This window comes from Talpa occidentalis, unplaced genomic scaffold (assembly GCF_014898055.3).
Source record: "Talpa occidentalis isolate TD23 unplaced genomic scaffold, MPIMG_talOcc4v2.1 talOcc4.2, whole genome shotgun sequence".
NCBI classification, from domain to species: Eukaryota; Metazoa; Chordata; class Mammalia; order Eulipotyphla; family Talpidae; genus Talpa; species Talpa occidentalis.
The window spans coordinates 23,445,507-23,472,692 of NW_023602073.1; the positions used below are offsets into that span (position 1 = coordinate 23,445,507).

Sequence of the window (27,186 nt, forward strand, 5' to 3'; positions counted from 1 at the left end):
TGTGGAATATTTATATCATGGGATATTACTCAGCGATCAAAAAAGATAAACTCATGCCATTTATGACAATGTGGAAGGAGAGGGAAGAGCCAGAAGAGTCAGAAGGAACAAGACAACTAATGGATGGTCTTAATTCTATGTGGCATATAGAGAAATCAAGCAAATAGTCAAGAAAAAGTCAAAATTAGCAAGCTGACCTACCCTTGATGCACACAGCAAAAGAAAGAGAAGGGGTAGGGGCAAGACAGGGAAAGGAAGAACACAAGGGAATATGGTGATGGTTCACAGGTGATATGGTGGTGGGAAAACCATGGGGACTACAATAATACAAGAAAAATTTCATTAAAAATAAAAAAATTTAATGGTCTTAAAAGTCTATAGGACAAAGTTCCAAGCATATTGTCTTTATGAAACAGACCCTTAATTGGGGTGCTCTCCTCTTTCAACTGATTGTTTATTAGGCTCCCTGCATCTCCAAGAGTGTCTATGATGACTTCTAAAGTTTTATATATTAACAGAACCACAGTATGTTCATGTTTCCCTGCACAGATTACTGCTTTGTCAAGAGTCTACATGTGTGGGGTATTTGTTTGAATTTGATGTTTTCAGAAACGACCACTGGAGTTTTTCAGTGTAAAGGAGGAAAATCAATCCCCCACCAAAGTAAATGGATGTGAAGACCCAACAGGGTTGCACTTACAAAGGAAATTAAAAATTTGGTTTTCAATAGTAGTTTTATTGGTGAAGTTACAGCTGTATTATAAGTCAGATGATAAAACTTTAAGTTTGACCTTGTATTTCTACAGCCTCTAAGGGGAACACAATCTGCCTAAGAACAGGATGCTGCCAGAGGAGTTGTGACGAATCATGAAGATAAATGGATGGTCCGCAACAAAATCGAAATCTTCACCTGGCATCGCCAGTAACATGGCTATGACAGCTGTGGCAGCCGCTGCCTCTGTGCCCTCCTCGCTCACCTCCACAAAGGACTTGTGGATAACTTTTGATACGACAATATCACAGGCTTCTGTCATGCCAGACAGATCAGCCTTGCTGCCGCTGAAGAGATCTTCCACACCCATGAGAACCAGGTGGGACCTGAGATCGTAGGTCTCCTCCAGCTTGAATTTGGGCAAGTGGACATTGACATTCCTATGACACATATTCTCAGGTTTGGTCCACTCACTCAGTTTTTCCAGAGTCAACTGCTGCTCAATCTGGAATTACAATGTGCAAAGGAATACAATTTTATATAGTTAAGTACTAAAGCCTTATTTAAAGGAACAGACCATCATGTCTGTTGCTACTTTGTTTCCTTCCTGTTTTGTGCCAGTTCTTTCCAGCAATTGGGATAATGAGAGAGTGTGTGTTCCAAGTCATCCAGGGCCCCAGTGCAGGGAGGTTGGACATCAGTCCAACAAACAACCATCCATCCATCTCTCCATCCACCCACTTGTCCATGCATCCACCCACACACCATCTATATACCCACTCACCCAACATACACCCACATACTTACCCATGTATCTATCCATTCATCCGGGACTCAATAATGCTCTGCCATACTGTATCACTGTGAGGGACCCTGATGGTTATAATTACTGTGAAGGCTATATTACATATTAGCTAAATTTGGTTGAGTGGTGTAAAGGAAAATGTAAAAGTTTTCTTCTATTTATTCTATTACATTTATTCTGAACCCACTAATCACTGTGGTGATCTGTGACTCCACACAGCTGAAATAATACCTAATAGATTTAGCTCCTAGGGAAAAATAGAAAAGCTTCTAGTTCCTCATCTGAAATGGGGGTAATAACAGCACCTACCTTATAATACTGCCATGAGCATTAAATGAGTTGGCATATCATAAGTGGTTTGTAATCATCCACTGTTATCACTGCTGTTTTAATACACTGACTGGACTAGACAAGAACCATGGTTTCACTTGTTCTGTGGATGGTGGTCATCCCTTTCATGAGACTCTCTTTTTATAATCAGAGAACAGATGAAGAGGAAATACAACTGAAATCAGAAACACATTAATTTTAAGAGATCCCTATACAAATGCCATCCCTTGCAAATGGCTAATATATTAGAACCCCTTCCTGACAGAAAGTCTGGTGAAGAAAGGGGTAGAGAAAACATATAGCAGGCTGGAGACACTGAAGAACAAACACAATCCTCACTGTTTTGCCTGGTCCGAGCCCTGGCAAGAGATACCATCAAGAGCTTGTGGTAGAAACTTCATACAAATTCACAATAGGAAACGGGCTTAACCCTCAAGCTAACATCTGAGGAGTCTATTTCTATCAGGTAGTTTTGGAAATTTAATTCACATACTGTATGAATTGTAGGGCAAGAGCGTGTATAGAAGGACTTTAGAGTGTGTGATGAAGCTATAAGCCATAGATCTGGGGGTTTTAATAAAAAACAATTCATTATAATAAAAACACCCCTCCATCTCAAAAGCTTACTTAAGAGAGCTTGCCTGAGTTGCCACTGACCAGCATTACACCTAGGGTTGGTCTTTACACGGTCCCCACCATGTTCACTGACATTCCCTGAAATTCTAAACATAGGACTCCCAGCTAGTAAAGGTGATGCGCTAGATTACAAAAGAATGGGGAAGTGAAGTGACATCAGTAAAGGTATAACGAGCACTGACCACTCAGCACACACAGGAGGACTCACACAGGAAAAGAGAGAGAAAGACGAAAGGCAGGAGCATCACCTTCTCCAGCCCTGTGGACTCGTCCTCTATGTCATCGGGCAGCAGGATGACCATGCTGAGCTCCCCGCCCTTGTATGGCAGTTCCAGCACGTGGCACTGGAGCTCCTGGATGTAGCCAAATGGCAGTTTCTTCTCCTGGTACATCATTTTCACCGTTTTTGTTTCTTTCTGAAAAGATGACAAATAATTTTAGCTGCATTCTTATAGAGCAAACAATATTTTTAGGCAGTGCATGGGCTCACCTTATTCAACTTAAATGGGGCATCCCTGGTTTCCTCTTTTCTGAATTCATCCTGCCAGGTGCCTTTGAAGTAGATGGCATTCACCAGCACAAGCTTAGTCATGGGATTCACCACACGCGCAGCCAGCAGTTCTGGAATTTTCCCTTAAAAAGATAAAGTTTTTTCTTGTTGTTATTAATCCACACTACAGCACAGAAATGCACTTCAAACACACCTTTTCCATTTCATTTCCCTTGAACATGGTGTCGAGTGAAACCCCCATGGTGTGTCTAACTGCACCAACTCACCAGGCTGATGAATGACACACCCACCCACCCACCCCCAGGGCCTCTACTTCAAAATGAGTCTAATATGCTAAAGAGCAGAAAACAGGAAAATGCCCCTTTTCTGGAGTGTGATCACAAGGAGTCTTGTTTGTGAATGGCCATTTTTTGCAGGAAAAAATATACAGTCTTGCATGATAATGTTTTGAGTCACTAGTAAGTCAGTCCTGCCAATCCGCTAGGTGGCAGCAACCCTCAAAATATGCAAAGGCAGGATGATTCCTCCACTGAATTGCGGGCTCCACTAAGCAAACCCTCACACATGCCGGGTGTCTGTAGATGCCTTGTCTCATTCCATGACCTGGAGTTGAGGTGGGAGGAGAGACAGATGCCCAGCTCAACAGCACATCCCACCGCCATGCCAGACCCTGAGCCAGGATGCAGGAAAAGGTTCATGACCCAGAAGTGTGTGAGCCCCGATTCACACTCTCAGGGTATTTCCTGCCAATGGTGGATTAAATAATTTGGACTGGCTGGATTCCCCTCCCACACCCCCAATTTTTATCCCTTGTAATCTATAGTCAATATTAGCCTTAACTTTAAAATGTAAAGTTACTGGCCTCCCTGGTGGCTCAAGGGGTTAAGCACCACACTATGAAGCTATCCGCAGCCTCTGCAGCCTGAGTTTGAACCCCAGCCAGACAGGGAGCTACCCACGTGGCGCAGCAGACCTCTCCTGTCTGGCCTGCTGCTCCCCTCAGCAGTGTATTTCAGTCAATCTGCCTGTTCTGTTCCCCACTCTGTCTCTGGTGAGTCCTCTCACCCCCTGCACCTCTGGCCTGTCCCCGGTTCTTTTATGTATAAATAAATAAATCTTGAAAAAAACAGGTAAAGTTACATTTGAGGGAATTTTGGGGGGGGAATATTTAGCTGCTTTGGTTAAATCATTTCTAAGATTCCACTGCAAGAATCTGTTGAAAGCTGTTCAGCACTGGACAGGAGGTGTACCCCAATGGTGAAGTAGGGGTGAGGAGATAGGGAGAGGGTGTAGAGAGGGCATCCCATGCAGGTGGGAAGCTGGAGACGCAGATGCAGGACCCTCTGCTAGGACCACACTCTGTCCACCCTCTTACCTTCCGTTTGTCCTTTGACCCACTCGTTGATCACCTTCCTGGCATCTTCACAGGAGCCCTGGAAATCCACACTGGCCAGCTCAGTGCCATATAGTTCCTGAATTGACGCTAGGAACTCCTATTTAAAAAGAGGGAGAAGACATTTTCTATGATCTTTAGAAGCAATAGAAATTGACCTCAAAGGCATGCATTTCCTTATAATGCAAAGATTCTAACCATTTTTTTTTAATATGGGAAAAAATACATAACATGACATTATTCAACTTAACCATTTTTAAGTGTAAAGATCAGTAAGTTTAGCATTGTATAAAATACCCAATCTTTCCTAACGCTCATAAATAATGAATACTGACTGCACTTGGAAGTGAATGATGGCGTCACTCTTGCCTTAACCAGTCAGGACCACGCTCTTCATTGGGAAGACGAGAGTGAAATCACAGCACTTCAAGAGAACATCGTCTATTACCTATTTCCGTTCCTTTTTTTCTGAATATATATAAAAATTAGAAGTGACTTCTAAGACTTCATTTGCTGGAGGAAAACATGCATTGTCTTATGAATTTTATAACATGAGGCAGAAAGTACTTACAGGGAGGAAATTATAGGTTTTCTCTCCAAATAACCTATTAGCCAGTTTCAGCACATAGGAGGCGTCACGTTTTTTGACAGCAGCGATCAGACTCTGAAATCTGGAATGAACCTTCTCAACCCCGTCAAAATGAAGAGTCTAAAATGAAGAAAACATTTTCTATAAACATTTACTTTGAAATTATAAAGTGATTCCCAGGCATTTGCTCCCATCAAAGGAATGTGTTGTCATTACTAAGCACGGAGGACCGCACGTAGGACCTTCTGAGTCTTTCATTGGATATCAAATGATGGAGAACCCCAAACTGACAGCTTTGTAAGACCTAATCATCCCACATTAGACACTGTTTCTATATCACTTTTTTGGTTATAATTCTAGTTCTGCAAATATTTCTACATGTCTTCCTTTTCCCCGAGAAAATAATACATGGTCTCTTCACATGTATGTACAAATCTATTTTTGCATTATATAATTTTATCAAATACAATTTTGCTGAAAGTTCTGAGAAATCAACAGTAAAAGTAGAAATCATCACTTCTTCAGGGACAAATATATTATGGGTTGAGGGGTTTTCTTTAATTACCATTGGGCATCAGTAACTCACTTATTTAAAAAACACTTTTTTTTTAAACTTAACATTTAAGAAATGTTTAATTCCCCACCTATCAATTGCAAATCAAGAATTATTTTAGGGGCCTCTGTGGTGGCTCAAGGGGTTGGGACACAACCTATGAAGCTATCTGCAGCCTCTGCAGCACAAGTTTGATCCCCAGTCCACCAGGGAGCAACCCACATGGTGCAGCAGATCTATCCTGTCTCACCTGCTGCTCCCCTCCGCAGTGTACCTCGGTCAGTCTGCCTGTTCTGTTCCCCACTCTGTCTCTGGTGGATCCTCTCACCCCCCAGACCTCTGGCATGTGCCCCAGCTCTTGTATGCATAAATAAAGATATAATCTTTTAAAAAATATTTTATAGGTATGTGAGGACTGGGCTGTTCCTGGCTTTGAAGACACAGAAGAGAAATCTCTACAGTGCACAAGTCCAGGTATTCACAGAATGGGATGTTTGCCTAGTGCTGTGATGATTCTGTTTTAATGGAAACGGAGCGGAAGGCTCTTAAGACTATTCTCACTGAGGTCACCCAATCCCAGAAAGCCACAGAATAGAGGCTGATGTGACATTTTAAGAAGCAAAGACAAATTAGTACCGTGTAATCTTGAATATTTTAAAAGGCTTTTCTGTCTATGGTTTTGCAGATGCGGGTCTCATTCACTTAGAGATGTTTCTGTGAAGCGGGGTCATAGAGGCTTTGCAGCTGCAAAGGCACATAACCCTGACCCCAGGGCTGGCCATACCGGCTGCAGGTGAGTGTCAGGTGTGAATGGGGTGGCAGAAAGCCCTTCTCTGCAGCTACTCTTTTCCCTCACTGTCAGGAAAAGCCAGAGTCCCTCTCTCGGAAATAGGCACACCTGGCACAGGTGTCCCCCACTCCTATAAGGGGAGCAGAAGGTGGCATCACCCGCCTTTCCTGCCGGGAGAGTGACCTGCAGTAAGTCACCCAGGGCTTGTCCCTGCCCTGCAGCCCCCTCCAGGATCAGGCTCCCAGTTCTCTGCAGCCCTCATGCCCACAGAGCCCAGGACATCAGAACTTAGAGCCACACCCAGCACTGGGCACAGGAGGGACCTCAGAATACAGAGTCCCCTGTCTCCTTGTGCCCCTCAAGCCAGTCCACCAAGTTCCACAGCAGTGCATTTCCGGGTGTCCGTCTGCTCAGAAGTAATTTATGTGACAGGCGTTCTCTGTTCCTAGCAGGTCTGCACATGCAAAGCTACCCAGGAATATGGAAAGGGCTATTCCTGGAGGAGAGGCTGAGGCCACAGATCCAGGTCTGGCAGCTAGAACAGCAGAGGCCTGCCCTGCCCCAGGGGTCCTACACTGCTGCTCCCCCATCCTGGGCTAATCACACCACAGAGCTGGCACCTAGTAGGTGCTCATTAAACAAGGTATTCAAAGGGAAAACCTGCAGCCAATGGACTGTGCCTAGGGCTTTTCCTGAAAGTCTCCCCCACAGTGGGGATCTGAGCACAGAAACAGATTTTACATGCGCAGGAAGAGCCCCAAGGCCGGCTCTCCCCATCCTCGGCACAGACACTGCCAGGGAAGAAGGGGTCGTTCACTCGCTCTCTTTGTTTCTGCTGACCTTGGACAGCTGGGCCGCTGTGTTGCCTCTGGTCCCCAGGAAGACCATGGCCAGCGCCGAGGAGATGCTCAGGGGAGAGAAGAAGAGGTTCCCACGGGGGCGGTCTTCACTCAGGGTGCGGAACAGGTCCAGGGCAAAGGCAGAGTTGGCGGCGCTCAGCTGCTCCATGGCGAGGCTGCAACACAGACCCGAGCTGGCCTGGAAACTCGCAAGTAGTAAGGGGAGGAAGGGAGGCCCCGGGAGAAAATGAAGCAACCTGATCTCAGGCCTGCAGTCGCCAAGCCTGGCCTTCCTCCCCTCCCCACCCGCCTGGCCCAGAACTCCAGGGTGCAGAGGACCCCAGGCTGCACCGGGGTCCTGAGCTTGGTGCACAGTGCAGGCAGCATGGGGAGCTCCCACGGGAGCACCGAGTCTCCACCCAGCCAAGGCGATCCAGGCTTGGGCTGCTGGCAATCTCAGCATGGAAGCCCCTGCTGGCCTCTGTTGCTCACCCCACCTCCATGCAGCGCCCGTGTTTCCAGATCCTACCTGCTGGTCTGCTGGACTGGATTCTGAGGAAGGGTGAATCTATGCTGAAGATCCTCTTGCAGAAGATCTTATATAGTTGTGGAAGGGAGTGCCCTGGCAGCTGGCAGCTCTCCCCGGGGGCATTTTATTTATTTATTTATGCATAAAAGAACTTGGCTGTAGTCCAGAGGTGCAGGGGTGTGAAAGGATTCACCAGAGACAGAGTGGGGAAAAGACAGGTGGATCTACTGAAATACACTGCTGAGGGGAGCAGCGGGGAGACAGGAGAGGTCTGCTGCGCCATGTGGGTAGCTCCCTGTCCAAGGATCGAACTCGTGCTGCAGTGGCTGCAGATAGCTTCATAGGTTGTGTCTTGCCCACTTATGCCACCAGGGAGGTCCTGTTCTGCATTTTTATTTCCCCCTGACATGAGTGTTTATGCTCTGGTGAGTTAGGAATCTGGGTCCGAGGCCATTCTACTTTGGGCGACAGCTTTGCTCATTTCAGTGTTGGTGACAGTGGACCCCGCTGCAGAGCTGGGAGGCACAGACGGCTCTCCTGCCCCTGGCTGAGCAGTGGGAGCTACTGGAAAGGCAGTGACCATTTTCTGTCCTGCCCCAGAAGCTGTTTGCGGCAATGCAAGCAGCAGTGGGTGGGGGCATTTCACTGCCCACCACTAGTGACCGCACAGGCGCTGAGGCTGCAGGCCGAGGCCAGCAGTGTGGCAGGCGGCCCTGGCTCAGGGCTGCAGGGAGGAGCATGGGGCCCCACGGGGCCAGCCCCAGCGCTGAGGCTCCTCCAGCTGCAGGCAGTAGAGAGGCCCATGGAGGGTGCTGGGTGCTGGGTCAGGGGCCGGCTGTGAGCTGATTGGCAAATGGTCCCATCAGCCAGTGGCCAATCAGCCTAGTAGGTGGGCGCCCTGACAGGAGATGAGTCGGGTCAGGCGCCAGCTTGGGACACACACTCTGGGCCTGATGCTCTTCCTGGCCTCCCAGGAAAGAACACTACTATGTTCTCAACCTCCAAAGGGGAAGGAAAGACAGCAGCTGACTCTGAGGAAAGAAAAGCTAAAAAGGTTTGTAGAAACGCCTAAGAGCTTCTCAGAGGCTGGGGTGGGAGTCTGGAGGCCACTGCCCTCAGGCCTGCAGCCGGCCCGCGCCCAGTATCTCAGTGAGCTGCCTGGTGTTGGTGAGCCCACGACTCACAAACAGCTGTAACGCTGGTGACGGGTGGTGACCAACACTCTGTCCAGGCCACCTCTGAGAGCTGGTAACTCCTCCTGCCCGTCTGGGACCACCTCTGGGTGCAGCTGCTCCATTGCTGTCTGGTCCAGCGTGATGCATCCCAGGGGCCCGTCCTGGGCCAGGTCAGAGGACTCCTTACTCCACGAATCCCTTCGGTAAGGAGGACCCCTTCTGTGAGGGCTGCGTCTGGGGCCCTCGCGTGTCAAAAGGCCGCTGCTGCATGACCTTGACCTGGTTTCCACACCCTCCATGTTGATGGGGAGGCCACACTGTCTGGCATGAAGGGAGGGCTGGGAGGGTGGTTCTGCCAGACCATGGCCTGGCTCCATGCTAGGCTGGTGGCTTCAGCAGACCCAGCGTGCAGCAGGAGGCGGGACCCCAGTGTGGCTTGAGTTGCATCAGTTGCACAGCGCTGAAGGAGAAATGGGCATTGTGCCACAGGCAGCACAATGCAGGTGATGCTGAAAAAGCAAGAACCTGGTCTTTTTAGCGACAGAATAATCATACAGCTTCAGTTAGGTGGTGTGGGAGGACAAGCAGGAAGGGTGGGTAAAAGTGGGAAACTTGCTTATGTCAACTAGGGCTTCAGGGGGAGGTGAGTCTGCTGACCAGGTATTTTTTTATCTGCTTGGTGATCGGGTGTTGTAATCAAAACCATCCCCCAGGGCCTCCCTGGTGGGGCAAGGGCTTAAGCGTCAGCACTATGAAGCAATACACAGCCACTGCAGCACAAGTTCGATCCCAAGGCAGGAAGCGACCCGCATGGCGCAGCAGACCTCTCCTGTCTCACCACTGTTCCCCTCAGCAGTGCATTTCAGTCAATCTGCCTGTTCTGCTCCCCACTCTGTCTCTGGTCTCTACCTGCACCTCTGGCCTGTACCCAGTCTTGTATACGTAAATAAAATTAGTCGTAAAGAATAGCAAAACTATCCCCCAGACTCTCACCCATGGTTCCAATCTTATCAACATGGTGTTGCACTCTAGAGTCTCTGGGATGCAAAGTCACACCTCAGTCAACAGCCCCTGGCATCCCTGTCATACCTCTGATGTCCCAGGCCATCAAGGGGGCTGCTCTTGTTTAATTTGAAAGGAGCCTTGTAGGGTCTGATATTTTACATTCTTCTCAGTCATACAACTGATGAACGGGGCTGTTCTGGCCTTGTATTGGAGGACAGACCACATGCAACCAGAATGGCAGCCAAGCATGTCATTCAATCTAGCAAATCCACAAATCTCCCCACCAAGGGGTGCCAAGCAACCACCCTAAGGGCCCTCATTGCCCACTGCACTGGATGACACCCCCACACCCTAGGTGTGATGTGCTTGCTGTTTTCAGCACATGCATTGAACCATGGAAGTCAGGGCAATGGTTGTGTCCCCCAAATGCCATCCTTCCTAGCATTGGGTATCTCCATGAGTCCCCCCTCTGGAAGGGGGGCCAGTGTAATCAACTTTGAATGCTCCTCATTCCCGGGGTGATTATCCCGGCTACTGGTTGCTCAGGACACCCAGGACATACTGATACCACATTACCCAAGTCAGTGTGTCTCAAGGGAGACCTGGCACTGTGGGGACCCGCCATCCCACCAGGGGGCGGCAGAGGGCGCTCTTCTGTGCACCGACCTGCTGTGGCTCCTGGGGGCTCACAGCCAGGGCTCCACGCTGACTAGGACACCAGCTTCCCGATACCAGGAGAGGACAGAAACCAAGGACAGCAAGGACCAGCTCAGACTCTTGCAGGTGAAGCCCTTTTCCCCACCAGGGCTGATCCATGACCGTCCACCCCTCTGTGTCCACACCCAAGACTAAAGAGCCAAGTCCCGCTGCAAAAGGCTGACCAGCCAGGCCTCCATGGGCCGCGTCCACTGGGGAGGGCTCCTTCCTGTTCCAGCCACATGGTGGCGCTGGCAGACCTTCCCCCTCCCAGTCTAGAAGGGCCACCCCAGGAATAGGTGGGAGTGTTAGGAAGATGTCCACTCTGGCAGGGCTCCTTAGTGCCTGATTTCTAGAAGCTGGGGGGCAGGGTGCTCATCTGTGGGAACAGGCCTGATTCTCAGTGTCACAGTCGACCCAGCAGAGACTGTCCATGAATCATTACTTCTGTTGAGAGCACCAAGCCCACATTCCTGGGGGCACAGGGAGGGCATCATCTCCCGGTGTTTGTTCACCCCTTGCCCCCTGGGAAGTTCTCCCTACACAGAGGCTCCACCTGGGGGCTCTCTACTAGGGCAAAGGCTTTTCTCTAGGGGTTATCTTGGGTCTCTGTCCCAAGGGGCGTCTCTGTCTGACCCATAGCCTCCACAGGCACAGGAACCCCCAACTCAAAAGTTGGCCCAGCTGGGAGGTGCCCAGCTAGGAGGTGCCATCACTTCACTCCTAGATTTGCCTACTCACAGGAGGCTGGTCCTGATCTGCTGCACCTCCCCCTGCAGTGATCTTCAGGGCTAATGGCTGTTGCCATGGTCCCTGAGGTCCGGCGTGGGCAAGGAACCATGCGCGCAGGGGGAGAACAGCAAACTCCCTAAAGCTTAGATAGGCCGGATGCCTGTTAAGAGATAACGACCACCAGAAGCCGCCACGTAGATTGTTTAAAGGAAAGCTGAACACACGAAACCTTATCTCGCTTTCTCAAGGCCCACAAACTTTATTCTGCTACAACTGTCTTTCTAAAATCTCTCCTTTTTCTGGTCATTGATTGCTGATTAAAAAACATATGTAATTTAATAACTAGGCTAATTCAAATGAAACATGACTAAACTCTGTGTAATAATAGAATTGTTAGTTTTATGATTTCTCTGCTGTGTCCTTGGCTTTGTTAGCTTTGATCTTAATGAAAAAATATTACTTTGTGAAAAGTATATTCACCCATGCTAATTAATAAATAAGTTAGTGGTAGTGAGTAGTTATTAAAACAAAAAAGTAATTACATAGAACAAAAGAAAAATGATTAGCCTGACTACTTAAGAAAATGACTAGGTCCAGATGTAGCTGCGGACATAGATCACTGCCCTGTCGATGATAAGCTAAACCTATGAGCCAGCTGGTTTAGTTCACTGATAACCGATCCTATGCCTTTAGAAAAACATATATATACTGACCACTGACTCAAAATCAAGAGATTTTCACTCTCTTGAAGGGTGTCTGTGTGTCATTTATTCGCCGTCTCCCTGACCACCCCGCGCAGTCTCTCAACCCTGAGACGGCCTCATCGTCCACTGCTGTGCTGGTCCGCGGCACTGATCCCCAGGCCCACGGGAGGCCCTTCCTCAGGGCAGTTTGTACAGGGAGATGCTGTACTAGGTGGACAATGAGTGCCCAACGCCCAAATCCCTACAAAAGCTCTCACCCCTTTCAGGTTCTTAGGTCTCTCCTCACCACTGCCATCTCCTGTACCCCTGTTCTCCCTGACCCGCTCCCTCACGCCCCTACTCCGTGAACTCCCAGTTCTGTCCTGACCTGGAGATAGTGGCTTCTTTTTTTTTTTTTTAAGATTTATTTATTTATTCATGCAAGAACGGGGTGTAGTTCAGAGGTGTGGGGAGTGAGAGGCTTCACCAGAGACAGAGTGGGGAGCAGAACAGGCAGATCAACTGAAATGCACGGCTGGGGGAGCAGCAGGTGAGACAGGAGAGGTCTGCTGTGGTCATATATGTGTCAGCTCCCTGCAGGGACCCCTCTTGTCCTGCAGAGGCTGCCTATAGCTTCATAGAGCTGTGACTTCACCCCTTGTGCCACCTGGGAGGCCCCGAGTGGCTTCTTTGAAAGGAAAGGCTGGAGCCAAGTCTGCATCTCGTGTGTTACAGGGATAGGCCCGGGGTTCCTGTGGACCCAGGAACAGGGATTGGGGCTTCTGGTAATTATATTCTTGAGCTTACCAGAATTAGGTGTAAAATAAGTTCTAAGTGGGACTCTTATTGGCAAAATATACCGTGAGAGTTATCATGTGGGATGTTATCAGCACTGCAGTGACTCAGGAAACATTCTTCTCAGTGCTTCTAGTGCTGACAGAGCAAACTGATTAACATCAGACTGATCAGTGGTTTGCAATGTAAATGTATCTGTTTTTTCCCCTTTTTGGTGTGTGCTTTTGGGATCAGATCTAAGAACTCGTATCTGGTCCTAGGTGTTCATAATTCTTTTGCTTTTTTCTAAGTTTCATGGTTCTACATTTTACATTAGATCCATGATCATTCGCAGTTAGTACTTTCTGTTGTTTGTTGTTGTTGTTTTCAAGATTTATTTATTTACGCATACAAAAGCTGGGGTGCAGGCCAGAGGTGCAAGGGAGATGAGAAGATTCACCAGAGACAGAGCGGGGAACAGAACAGGTGGATCCACTGAAATACACTGCTGAGGGGACCAGCGGGCGAGACAGGAGAGGTCTGCCACACCAAGTGGGTCACCTCCCTGGTCAGGGATCCAGCTCCTGCTGTGGTGATTGGCAATAGCTTGACAGCACTGTCTTTAACCCCTGCGCCACCAGGGAGACTCCCACAATTACTTTTTATATAAGATGTTGACTGTTTGTCCAAGTTCTTTTTTTAATAGTGGATGTCAATGGATCTAATGCCATTTGTTGAAAAGACCATTCTTCCCTGAGATGGCTTTTGCACATTGGTCAAAAATCTGCTGGGCCCATTGAGTCTATTCAGAGTTCAGTTCTGATCCCTTGAGCCTGTGTCTATCCCTCCACTGACACCACGCTGGCCTGCTGGGCGCCAGGGAGACCAGCTCTATGCTTCTTTTTCAAACATGTTTTTGCTTTGCTGTGTGCTTTGCTTTTCCATATAATTAAAAAAAAAAAAAACTTGTCTGTGTCTATGACACAAAAACCTTAACCTTGCTGGCATCTTAATAGGAATTGTGCTAAATCTATAAATAATTGGGGGAAAATGGGCTCTTGTCTATGTCAAGTTTTCCAATTATAAATGTACTATATATCAATATATCTCCGTTTATTTAGATTTTCTTCACTGTCTTTCATCAGCATTTGGCAATTTTCTTTTTTTCTCTTTTTTAAAGATTTATTTTTATTTCTTTATGCATATAGGAACTGGGGTACAGGCCAGAGGTGTGGGGGGGTGAGAGGATTCACCAGAGACAGAGTAGGGAGCAAAAGAGGCAGATTGACAGAAATACACTGCTGAGGGGAGCAGCAGGTGAGACAGGAGAGGTCTGCTGCGTCAGGAGGGTAACTCCCTGGCTGGGAATTGAACTCATGCTGTGGGGCTGCTGATAGCTTTATAGTGCTGAGACTGAACCCTTTGAGCCACCAGGGTGAGCCCTCTTTATCTTCTTCTCCAGCCTGACATCTTACATAACCTGCTACACTGGCCACAACTGTCGATGCACACTGATATATCCTCATACACTAGGGCATCCTGCGGGCAGGAGTTTAAATGAACATGTGGCTAGAACACAGGAGAATGAATTTGTTACAAATGGGGGAGGGGAGAATCCCCTAATGAAATCCCTCACACCAGCCCCCACCCAGACTTAATAATTCCTAGAGCAGATTCAGCCTCTTCCAAAAGTGGGGTCTCAGGCATCTAGAGTTTCCTGATCAGCACCTCTGAGGTCACCTGCATGGGACAATCCCCCTGCCTTCCCCTGCCCCCCAGGGCAGGAGGTAACTTTACCTGAAATCATCTTTCCTTTTTGCTAATGACCTTGTCCCACTCTCCTTTTGCCTATAAATACCCTCCATTTTGTGTCAGCTCTTACAGTATCTGCACAGGATGCTGCCTGCTTCATGAATCATTGAGTTAAAACAATTAGATCTCTGGAATTGTGTTTTGTTCCTTAGCAAGTGGAAGGGCTGGGAGTTACAGGAAAACAAAACCAGAGATCCAGTTTACGCAGGATCCTGCTGAGACTGCCTGCAGGACAGGTATTTGAGTTGAGACAGGGAACTACAGATGTAAATAAGTGGTTATGAACTATAAACTCTTTTCTGTTTTCATGAGAGGTGGAGTAAAAACAGTCTGAAATCAAATTCCTCATGTGGGTGGAAGAGGGAGAAAGGAATATGAAAAATTCCTCTCTAGTTAGGGATCAGCTGTGTTCTGGTGAATACACAAGAAAGATGGGTGATGGTCCTTAAGAATTCCTACTTAGGGGAGCCTCCTGGGGGCCTAGGGGTTGGGTCTCAGCACTGTCACCACAGTAGCCTGAGTTCAGTCCAGGCCAGGCAGCTGGCCCACATGCATATGGCCCAGCAGACCTCTCCTGTGTCCCCACTGCTCCCCACTGATTGATTTTAATCAATCTGCCTGTTCTGCTCCCCACTCTCTCTCTGGTGAATCCTCTTACCCCCCATACTTCTGGCCTATACCCCAATTCTTCTACAAAAAATAAAAAGACTGGGTGAGGACCCAAAATGAGAGAATCCATTTTGGTCCTCTTTTTCCAATTTTTTCCTTTTATTTATTTAGTATTATTATTTTATTACATCTTTGTTAATTTTTGTACAGTCATTGGTTTCTCCCAAAGGACACATGGACACCAGGGTTAAGAAGAAGCAGGTTTAATGCACCAGTGCGGAGTCAGAGTATTCATATCCCAAGGCGGAGCCCCATCTGTAGAAGTCAGGGGCTTATAGACGCTGTCAGTTTCTAGAAGGTTGTGGGTGGGTTTGCATGGGCAGCTGTACATGGTCAGATAGGTCGTGGTTACATCCTGAGAGGTGAGTCATATAGTTTCATACCAAGGATGAGTAAAGGGTCAGCAGTCATGGGGCCCCTCTCACAAGTCCATCCTGCCTCATGGCGGTCTATGCTCTGAGAATCCTATCAGGGACTGAGTTGCATACCAAGAACTGAGCAAAAGGTTGTTACGAAGGTCCTCAGGCTGCTTATCCCCGCTCACCATGCTTCACCACCTTATGACCCGTGATCCCGCACCACAGTCACACACCCCCTCCCCAGCTGGATGCCACAGTCTGTGGTCAGCTTGCTGGTTTTGTCTTTCTCTTTATTTTTTTGAAGGATGTATTTATTTATGCACAGAAGAGCTGGGGTGCAGGCCAGAGGTACAGGGGATGAGAGTATTCATCAGAGACAAAGTGGGGAGCAAAACAGGTGGATTGACTGAAACACACTGCTTTAGGGAGCAGTAGGTGAGACAGGAGAGGTCTCCTGCACCATGTGGGTAGCTCCCTGGCCGGGGATGGAACTCGTGCTGCAGTGGCTGTGGATAGCTTCATAGCGCTGACACTTAACCCCTTGCATCATCATGGAGGCCCTCTTTTCTCTAACAACTGTACAGCCCTTGAGAACTGGTCACATTTAACTGTCTTCATGGGTCTTGCAGTCAGCAAAGCTTCATGACCCGCTGGAGGAGGAGCATGGCCTGGGGGTGTCCACATCCACCAAAGCACACTCAGTATAAAACATGCGCCCTGGGGCTCTGCAGACAGAGGAGACCCTCCTGCCCCCAACTCCCAGGAAAGGGTCCTGACGTCTCAGACAGAAGTCAAACTTGCTCTGCCACAGCTCAGATGGCTTTTTTATTTTAAAACTCTCTCTAGCCCCCAAGAACAGGTGGTCAGGAAGCGGTGCTTTAGATTTGGTTGCACAAAGCATCACGCCAAGCAGTAACCTGTGACATTAGACCACATGATGTACAGGCAGCTTGGAGAGCTTGCTTAGCACCCCAGCCAGGTGAGGAAGTTCAGGACAGGGCCTCACCTCCCCTGCATAGGAGGCAGAACTGAGCTGAGGAGCATTCCCACCCCACCCCCACCCCCGTAACTATGCAGGGGTTACTTTGCACAAAACTTTTCCCTTTGCACACCCACCTGTGTCTTTACTCCTTTCTCCTTTTCCTAAGAAACCTGTCCTTTTAAAACGTTAAATGACCTCCCTGGTGGCCTAGGAGTCAAGTCTCAGCACTATCACCTCTATGCCCTAAGTTCAATTCCAGGGCAGGGAGCTACCCACATGGCACAACAGAACTTTCCTGTCTCCCCGCTGCTCCCCTCAGCAGTGTATTTCAGTCAGTCTGCCTGTTCTGCTCCCCACTCTGTCTCTGGTGACTCCTCTCACCCCCACACACACACCTCTGGCCTGTACCCTAGTTCTTGTATGCATAAATAAATGAATCTTTAAAAAAAAAAAAGGAAATATGACTAAAGAACTAAGGACACTGGAGGGGGCACTGGGGGTGAGAACAAGCCAGATTGGGCACCGGTGGTCTAGGGTGAAGGACTGGGGGTGGTCAGGGGTGGGTGGGGTGTCATCACATACATCTAAGTATGTGTGAACCTGTTTCCCTTAAACAGGTTATCGTGAACCTAATGCACCATATGAATCATACAGTGTTATAAACCATTGTCACCTCAAAAAAAAAAGTTACAGAAAGAAAAAAAATAGATCTTAAATGTCCTTACCAGGACAAAAATTGTGGGTATGTATGGTGATGAATTAATAAAAAAGATTAAAAAATATTAAAAAACTAAACTGCCATTTACAAATATATCCTGATGTAAGGCTTAACTTCTCAACCCTGTTGTGTTCATATCTACAAGTCAAATTAGTCAAATTTGCTCTTGGCATCTAACAGTAATTCCTGAGTGTTACCAGGGCCTTTGAAATGATTCTCAACCATAAGGAGCTTGGAGAGTTTGAGCTGATTGTTCCCTCTGCAAAAGGCAACTCACAATTCTTTAAAAAATAAGCTGGGAAGAAACAGAAGAACCATATTCCTTCACAAAATTGATACATGTTTGTCAAATAAGAACAGGTTAAATATGGGCCTCCCTGGTGGCGCAGGGAAGGGTAAACACAACACCATGAAGCTGTGTGCTGTCCGCAGCCTCTGCAGCACGAGTTTCATCCTTGGCTGACCAGGAAGCTACCCACATGGTACAGCAGACCTCGCCTTACTCGCCCGCTGCTCCCCTCAGCAGTGTATTTCAGTCAGTCTGTCTGTTCTGTTCCCCACTCTGTCTCTGCTGGGTCCTCTCACCCCCCACACCTCTGGCCTGTACCCCAGCTCTTGTATGCATAAATAAATAAATCTTTAAAAAAAAAAAAAAAAGAACAGGGACTCCCCAGTGGCACAGCGGGTTGATCTCAGCGCTGTGAGGCTGTCCACAGCCTCTGCATCGCCAGTTCGATTCCCGGCCAGCCAGGAAGATTCCCACAAATGGTGTAGCAGACCTCTCCTGTCTCACCCACTGCTCCCCTCAGCAGTGCATTTCGATCTTTCTGCCTGTTCTGCTCCCTGCTCTGTCTCTGGTGGATTCTCTCACCCTCCCACACCTCTTACCTGTACCCCAGTGCTTGTATAAATAAATAAATCTTTTTTTAAAAATTAAATAAATAAATAAATAAATAAATAAATAGAACATGTTATATGGTGAAATTATAGCCACTCTGGCTTTGTAAAGAAGGCTTTTCAGGATGAATCATTGATCACACCTATGTCAAAAACCCTCAGTGGTGGGGTTCCCACAGCTTTCAGGGTGGTGAGTGTATGGGGGTGCTAGGGGTGGCCAGATGATTTCCAGATGCTGGGGGACAGGGTGCTCATCTGAGGGAACAGGCCTGATTCTTAGTTGTACCATCGACCCAGCAGAGACTGGGTCTGAGAGCACCAAGCCTATATTTGTGGGGATGTGGGAGGGCATCACCCTCCGGCATGGATTCACCTCTTATCCCCCAGGGATTTTTCCCCACACAGAGGCTCCACCTGGGAGCCCTGAACTGGGCCAGCAGCTACTGCTCTAGGGGTCATCTCGGGTCTCTGCCCTCTGAGAATCTGGAATAAAATCCCTGGGGAGAGGTGGTCTCCCCAAGGGGCATCTCTGCCTGACCCATAGCCTCCACAGTCACATACACCCCCAACTCAGAGGCTGGCCCAGCTGGGAGTGCCCAGAGCTGCCATCGCTTCACTCCTAGATTTGCCTTCTCACAGGAGGCTGGTCCTGACTCCCGACCCATGGGAGGCCCTTCCTCAGGGTGGTTTGTGCAGGGAGATGCTGTACTAGGTGGACAATGAGTGCCCAAGTCCCAAATCCCTACAAAAGCTCTCACTCTTTCAGGTTCTTAGGTCGCTCCTGACCCCTGCCATCTCCTGCACCCCTGTTCTCCCTGACCCTCTCCCGCCCCCTTCACAGTGAAGCTGGGGCTGCCCTGGCCTAGAGTGAGGGGCTTCTTCAAAAGGAAAGGCTGGAGCCAAGTCTGTGTCTCGTATGTTACAGGGATAGGCCCGGGGTCCCTGTGGATGCAGGAACAGGGATTAGGGGTTCCAGGAATTGTGTTCTTGATCTTATTGGAATTGGGTCTAAAATAGGTTCTGAGCGGGGCTTTTATTGGCACAATACACCGTGACAGTTAGAATGTGGGCGTTTCAGTGCCTTAGGGGCCTGGAGATCTTCCTCTGTGGTACCCCTGCTGGGGGGGCAGACAGATCAGTCCTTTGCATGTGAATTCATCCAATTTACTTCCTATGGAATGTGCTTTTTGGGTCAGACCTGAGAACTCTTCACCCAGTGCTGGGTCCTGACTTTTCCCTTTGGGTTACTCTAAGAGTTTAGGGTTCTACATCTCCCATGTAAACCCGTGATCCATTTGCAGTTTCCCTTTGTTTAAGAGACGAGGGGGTCAGTCCCAGTCCCCAGGGTGGGGCTGGGGTGGAGCTGCAGGAGCTGGCAGGGCCCTCACTGGGGAGATGCAGCTGTACCCCAAATAACAGAATGAAGTGAGGACAGCTGGAATATACATGGGGTCATGGGGGACTCTCTCACTGGTGTGGACTGCAGACATGAAGTTCTTTCTATTAACTAATCACAGTATCTTCATGTTTCCCTGCACAGATGACTGTTCGTCAAGAATCTACTCATCTAGGGTATTTGTTAGAACTTGATGATTTCAGAAACAACCACTGGAGTTTTTCAATAGAAAAGGAGTAAAATCAATACCCCGCCAAGGTAAATGGATGTGAAGACCCAACAGGGTTGCACTTACAAGGGAAATTAAACATTTGGTTTTTTTTATTTATTTATTTATTTATTTATTTATTTATTTATTTATTTATTTATTTATTTATTTGTTGGTTTATACATGCACTGGGTATAGTCAGAAGCGCGGGAGGGTGAGAGAATTCACCAGAGCCAGAGCGGGGAGCAGAGCAGGCAGAAGGACCGAAGTACACTGCTGAGGGGAGCAGCGGGCGGCAGGAGAGGTCTGCGTGCCATGTAGGACCTCCTCCAGTGGCCGGGGAGCAGCCGGGGATCGAACCAGCGCTACAGAGGCCGCAGGGAGCTTCGCAACCCAGCGCTCAACCACTGCGCCACCAGGGAGGCCCGAAATTAAACATTTGGTTTTAGAGAGTAGTTTTATTAGTGAAGTTATATCTGCGCTATCAATCAGAAATAAACTCTAAGAATGACCTCGTATTTCTACAGCCTCTAAGGGGAACACAATCTGCCTAAGAAGAGGATGCTGCCAGAGGAGTTGTGACGAATCATGAAGGTGAATGGATGGTGGGCAATGAAATCTTCATCTGTATCGGACGGCATTACTGTGACAGCTGTGGCAGCTGCTGCCTCTATGCCCTCCTCACTCACCTCCACAAAGGACTTATGGATAACTCTTGATACGAAAATACCTCTGGTTTCTGTCATGCCAGACAGATCAGCCTTGCTCCTGCTAAAGAGATCTCCCACACCCGTGCGAGCCAGGTGGGACCTGAGATCGTAGGTCTCCTCCCGCTTGAATTTGGGCAAATGCATGTGGACATCCGTATGACTATGCATATTCTCAGGCTTGGTCCACTCACGCAGTTTTTCCAGAGTCAACTTCTTCTGGATCTGGAATTAGAATGTGCAAAGAGAAAACAATTTTATATAGGTAAGTACTAAGGTTATTTGAATGAACAGACCCGAATGTCAGTTGCTCCTTTGTTTCCTTCCTCTCTTGGGCCAGTTCTTTCCAGCAATTGGGACGATGAGAGAGTGTATGTTCCAAGGCATCCAGGGCCCCAGTACAGGGCGGTTGGACATCAGCTAAAACAAACAACCATCCATCCATCTCTCCATCTACCCACTTGTCCATGCATCCACCCACAACCATCCATACACCACCCACCCAGAGTACAGCCTCACCCTACCCATCTATCTACCCACTCTTCCAGGACGCAGTAATACTCCACCCTATATAATGAATCACTGTGATGGGACTTGAGGGTTATTATTACTGTGAAGACTATATTACATGTTAACTAAATGGTTGAGTGGTGTAAGGGAAAATTTTCTTCTATCCTATTGTATTTATTCCAAACCCACTGATCACTGTGGTGATCTGTGAACCACACAGAGGTGAAATAATCTCTAATAGATTTAGCTCCTAGGGAAAAATAGTAAATATCCTACTTCCTCATCTGAAATGGGGTTAATGACACTGACCTTTATTCTAACATTGTCATTAGAATTAAATGGGTTGACACAGTAAGGACTATGTAAGTGTCCGCTGTTATCACTGCTGTTTTATTACATGATGGGACTAGAACAGAACCATCATTACCCTTCTTCTATGCTCTTGGTCATCCCTTTCATGAGACTCCTTAAAATCAGAGAACAGATGAAGTCGGAAATCAACTGAAAGAAGCACATGCTGATTTTTGACATCCTCTATATATGTAAATAGGTACTACATTAGACGCCTTCCAGAGAGCAAATTTGGAGAGTAGGAATTGGCAATATTACACAAAAGATTAGAGACACTGAGATAAAAACATAATCTCCAGGTTTTGCCTAGTTCCAGTCCTGGCAAGAGATTCCATAGCCTCCAAGTCCTTATAGTAGAACTTCATACAAAGTTCACACTAGGAAATGGGCTTAACCCTCAAGCTCACTTGTCTCATGAGTCTTCTTCTATGATAGAGTTACTGGGAATTGAATTCACAATCTGTGTGCCTTGTAAGGAGATCGGAGAGTGTCATAAAAGGAACTAAGAGCATAAGATGAAGGTTTATGCAATATGATAGGGGTTTCAATTTTGAACAAATTCATTTTAATGAAGCAAGCCTCAGTCTCCAAAGTTTAATTACAAGAGTTTGCCTGAGCTGCCCGTGACCAGCATTACGTCTGGTGTAGGTCTCCACATGGTCCCCACAAGTGTTCACTGGGAGTTTCTGAAATTTGAAATGAAGGACTCCCAGGTAGTAAATGTGATGGACTGGATTACAAAAGAATGGGGAAGGGAAGTGACATCAGTAAACACACTACGAGCACTGACCATTCCGCCCACTGGGAAGACACACACAGGAAAGGAGGGAGAAGGACGACAAGCAGGAGCATCACCTTCCCCAGCCCTGTGGACTTGTCCTCCATGTCATCGGGCAGCAGGATGACCATGCTGAGCTCCCCGCCCTTGTACGGAAGTTCCAGCACCCGGCACTTGAGCTGCGGGATGTAGCCAAATGGCAGTTTCTTCTTCTGGTGCATCATTTTCACCATTTTTGATATTCGCTGAAAGGATGGAAATAAAAACACTATTATCTGCATTCATGTAGAGCAAAGAGGACGTTTGCTCTTGTAGAGCAAAGAGACCGTGCATGGGCTCACCTTATTCAACCTGAATGGAGCGTCCCTGGTTTCCTCTTCTCTGAATTCATCCTGCCAGGTGCCTTTGAAGTAGATGGCATTCACCAGCACAAGCTTAGTCATGCTACCCACCACACCTGCAGCCAACATTTCCGGAATCTTCCCTAAAATGATAAAGTGAGTTGCTTTTTTGTTAATCCACTTCTCAGCACTCCAAATCTAAACTGACATTAGATCAGCACAGAAATGTATTTCAGTGCGCCTTTTCCATTTCATTACGCTTGAACATGGTGCCGAGTGAAATCCCCGCAGTGTGTCTGACTGCACCAACTCACCAGGCTGATGAATGACACACCCACCCCACTAGAGCCTGTACTTCAATACGAGTCTAATGTGCAGAAAAGCAGAAAATAGGAAAATGCCCCTTTTCTGGAGTGTGATCACAAGGAGCCTTGTTTGTAAATGGCCATTCTTTTCAGGATAACACTATATATAGTCTTGCATGACAGGGTTTTTGAGTCACTAGTAAGTCAGTCCTTCTGCCAATCCGCTGGTGGCATCAACCCTCAAAATATGCAAAGGCAGGATGGTTCCTCCACTGAATTGCAGGCTCCACTAAGCAAATGCTCACACACTCCCAGTGTCTGTAGATGCCTCCTCTCATACCAGACACAGGGAGAGACAGATACCCAGCTGGACAGCACATCCCACCCATCACACCTTGAGCCAGAATGCAGGAAAATGTTCATGACCACTGGTCATGAGTGGATAAGCTCTGAGTCAAAATCTGAGGGGTTTGTTTCATGCCAGTGGTGTATTAAATAATTTGGACTGCCTGGATTTCCTCTCCCACTCCCCCAATTTTTATTCCTTTTATTCTACAGTCAATATTAGCTTTAAATTTAAAATGTACTTTGAGGAACATGGGGGAAATATTTAGCTGCCTTGGTTAAACCATGTCTGCTATTCCACTTGATGGATCTAATTTTTTTTAAATATTTATTTTGTTCAAGCTTGCATGAGCTGGGGTGCAGGCCAGAGGTTCAGCGGATGAAAGGATTCAACAGAGACAAAGTGGGGAGCAGAACAGGCAGAATGACTGAACTACACTGCTGAGGGGAGCAGTGGGGAAGACAGGAGAGGTCTGCTGTGCCATGTGGGCAATTCCCTGGCCAAGGTTCAAAATAGTGCTGCAGTGATGGGGATAGCTTCATAGTTCTGAGGCTGAACTCCTTGTGCCACCAGGGATGCCTGGAATTTCTATGTCTGATAGATGTACCCCACTGGAAATGGGGGATACACGCCAGGGTGAAGGAGGGCAGAGGAGGTAGGGAGAGGTTGTAGAGAGGGCATGCCATGCAGGTGGGCGGGTGGAGACACAGAGGCAGAACCCTTTGTGAGGACCACTCTCTGTCCACCCTCTTACCTTCCGTTTGCTCTTGGACCCACTGGTTGATCACCCTCCTGGCACCTTCAGAGGCGCCCTGGAAATCCACACTGGCCAGCTCAGCGCCATACAGTTCCTGAGTTGAAGCTAAGAACTCCTAGTTAAAAAAAGAAGACAATAAATGTTATGAGTGACTCAGTATCTACAGAAGTCATTTTCTAAGATCTTTAAACAATAGAAATTGGGGGCAAGACAGAGTGGGGAGCAGAACAGGAAGACTGACTGAAATACACTGCAGAGGGGACCAGCGGGGAGACAGGAGAGGTCTGCTGGGCTGCGTGGGTCGCCTCCCTGGCCGGGATCAGTTTTGTGCTGCAGAGACCGTGGACAGCTTCTCAGCGCTGTGCTTAACCCCTTGGGCCACCAGGGAGGCCCTGTTTAGAAAAAATTGAACTGCCTTGATTTTGCTGCGGAACGCACACAGTGTCTAGTGAGCAGTAGGACTGAAGCAGAAAGTACTTACAGGGAGGAAAATACCGGTTTTCTCTCCGAATAACCTATTCGCCAGTTTTAGCACGTAGGAGGCATCAGGCTTGGTGACAGCAGCGACCAGACTCTGAAATCTGGAATGAGCCTTCTCTACTGCGTCAGAATGAGGAGTCTAAAATGAAGAAAACATTTTCTATAAACATTTACTTTGAAATTATAAAGCGATTCCCAGGTGTTGGCTTCCATGAGGGTAATGTGTCGTCATTACTAAGCACTGAGGACCCCAGTCTATTACCTTGTGAGTTTTCTTTGGAGAACACACGATGGAGAATCCAAACCTTACAGCTTTGTGAGACCTAATCATCCCACCTTAGAGCCTGCTTTTATGTCAGTTTTTTGGGTTATCATTCTAGTTCTGCAAATATGAGTGGTTAGTAAACTAAATATTTCTACAAGTCTTTTCCCCAAGAAAATCATAAATGGTGTGTAAACATGAATCCTCAAATCTAATTGTACATCATCATAAAATTTTATCCAGTATTATTTGACTGAAATTTCTGAGAAATAATCCTGAAAACTAAGAATCATCGCCTCTGCAGGAACACAGATATGACAGATTGAGGATTCTTTTTTTCAAATTACACTACGAGCAAAAGTAACTCACTTATTTAAAATACTTCTTTAAACATAACATTTAACTAAAGTTTAATTCCCCACATATCAGTTGCAAATCAAGAATACTTATGGCTTTTGAGGCCTGAGCTGTTTCTGACTTTGAAGAAACCAAAGAGCAAACCCACGCAGTGCACAAGGCCAGGTTATCACAGACACGGAATGTCTGCCTCGCGCTGTGATCCACCTGTTTTAATAGAAACGAAGCAGAAGGTTCTTAAGACTATTCTCGCTGAGGTCGCAAAGTCCAGAAAGGCACAGAATAGAGCTGAGGTGACCTTTTAAGAAGCAAATCCAAATTAGTACCCGTTAGCACTAGTGGATTCTTGATAACTTTAAAAGGCTTTCCATCTGTGGTTCTGCAGATGCGGGTCTCATTCACTTAGAGATGTTTCCATTTAGTGGGGTCATAGAGGCTTTGCAGCTGGAAAGGCCCATAAACATGACCCCAGGGCTGGCTGTCTGGGCTCAGGTGAGTGTCAGGTGTGACTGGGGTGGCAGAAAGCCCTTCACTGCGGCCACTCCTTCCCTCGCTGTCAGGGAGAGCCAGGCTCCCTCTCTCGGAAAGGAGGCACACCTGACACAGGTGCCCCCCACTTCTATAAGGGGAGCAGAAGGTGGGCATCACACCCTTTTCTGGCTGACAGAGTGACCTGCAGTAAGTCACCCAGGGCTCGGCCCTGACTGCAGTCACATGCCTTTGGCTACCTGTTCTCCCCAGGCCCTCCTGCCACAGGGTCCGGGACTTCAGAACCTACAGCCACACCCAGCACTAGGCATAGGCAGGGCCTCCAGATACAGGGTCCCTTGTTTCCTTGTCCCCCTAAGCAGGCCAGTCCAACAACTTCCACTGGAATGCATTTCCGGGGTGTCCATCTGCTCAGAAGTAATGTCCGTGACAGGTGTTCTCTATTCGGCAGGCCAGCAGGCTTCATGCAAAGCTGAACAGCGAAATGCTGATTCCCAGAGGACAACTGAGACCACAGAGCCAGGTCTGGCAGCCAGAACAGCAGAGGTCTGCCCTGCCTCAGGGGTCCTAGCCAGCTGTTCCCCCATCCTCAGCCAGTCACACCACAGTGCCTGGCACCTAGTAGGTGCTCATTAAACAGGAGACTCAAAGGGAAAGCCTGCAGCAAATGGACTATGCCTGGGGCTTTTCCTGAAAGTGTCCCCCACAGTGGGGATCTGAGCCCAGAAACATAATTACATGCGCAGGGAGAGCCCCTAGTCGGGCTCTCCCCATCCTCGGCACAGACACTGCCAGGGGAGGAAGGAGTCTCTCTCTCATTTTTTTTGTTTCTGCTGACCTTGGACAGCTGGGCCGCAGTGTTGCCTCTGGTCCCCAGGACGACCATGGCCAGCGCCGAGGAGATGCTCTGGGGAGAGAAGAAGAAGTTCCCACGGGGGCTGTCTTCACTCAGGGTGCGGAACAGGGCCAGGGCCAAGGTGGAGTTGGCGGCGCTCAGCTGCTTCATGGCGAGGCTGCAACACAGACCCGAGCCTGCATCTTCCTGTGCAAAGGCCTTTAGGAACTGCATTTCTCCAGCCGCATCCTCATCCACAAAAACCCATCCTGAGCCCCGACCCCGCCCCGGACCTGTCACTTCCTCTTTTCTTTTTTCCAGGAGGGTCAGAACACTTTCCCAAGTGTACAAATGTGGCACCATCGATGGCCTGAGAAGCGATGGTCCCAGTTTTTTATGGGTCTGACCCTGCTGCTGGAGACCAGCTCCAGCTAGAAGTTGTGTCAGGGATCGCAGAAAGGAGAGGACGGCGTCGGCCAAGTTTTCTCGGAGGGCTGAGGGGAAGTGGAGCGAGGTAGGAGTGAGGTAGACACAGACACCTTCTTTCATGCAAGTATCTCCTGCTGAGGGGCTCAGCGGGTCTTTATTTATACCTTAAGGCGAGCGGTGAGATTACGTCAGCATAAGCATCAAAGCAGAACAGAGACAATCATTACATATTTTCTCATGAACATACAAAGACCCTCTTGATCTCATACTACAGAAGGACACTTCTTTAATCTGATTATGAAAATCAACAGGGACAATTACGCTCCTTGGTAGGACTCTTTTTCTAACATAATCAATTGTCTAAGCCGGTACCATGTTCAGTAACAATCAATCATCCTGTCAAGCCTTCCTGATTTCGGAGTGGACATGAACGTCCATTGTTATGC

At 47.9% G+C, this 27,186-nt stretch overlaps 2 protein-coding genes across 2 annotated transcripts; both read right to left on the minus strand.

Moving 5' to 3' along the window:
* Positions 1-725: 725 nt before the first annotated feature.
* Positions 726-7,748, minus strand: LOC119253114 (leukocyte elastase inhibitor-like). The gene is made up of 7 exons (XM_037520766.1): positions 7,688-7,748; positions 7,160-7,334; positions 4,959-5,096; positions 4,370-4,487; positions 2,974-3,116; positions 2,732-2,899; positions 726-1,217 (listed from the first exon to the last, which is right to left on the minus strand). Exons 2-7 carry the CDS (start codon positions 7,325-7,327, stop codon positions 810-812), a joined length of 1,143 nt encoding a protein of 380 aa, XP_037376663.1. The 5' UTR covers positions 7,328-7,334; positions 7,688-7,748; the 3' UTR covers positions 726-809.
* A 12,575-nt stretch (positions 7,749-20,323) lies between these two features.
* Positions 20,324-26,482, minus strand: LOC119253115 (leukocyte elastase inhibitor-like). The gene is made up of 6 exons (XM_037520767.1): positions 26,315-26,482; positions 24,370-24,507; positions 23,886-24,003; positions 22,481-22,623; positions 22,217-22,384; positions 20,324-20,725 (listed from the first exon to the last, which is right to left on the minus strand). Exons 1-6 carry the CDS (start codon positions 26,480-26,482, stop codon positions 20,324-20,326), a joined length of 1,137 nt encoding a protein of 378 aa, XP_037376664.1.
* Between the last annotated feature and the right edge of the window lie 704 nt (positions 26,483-27,186).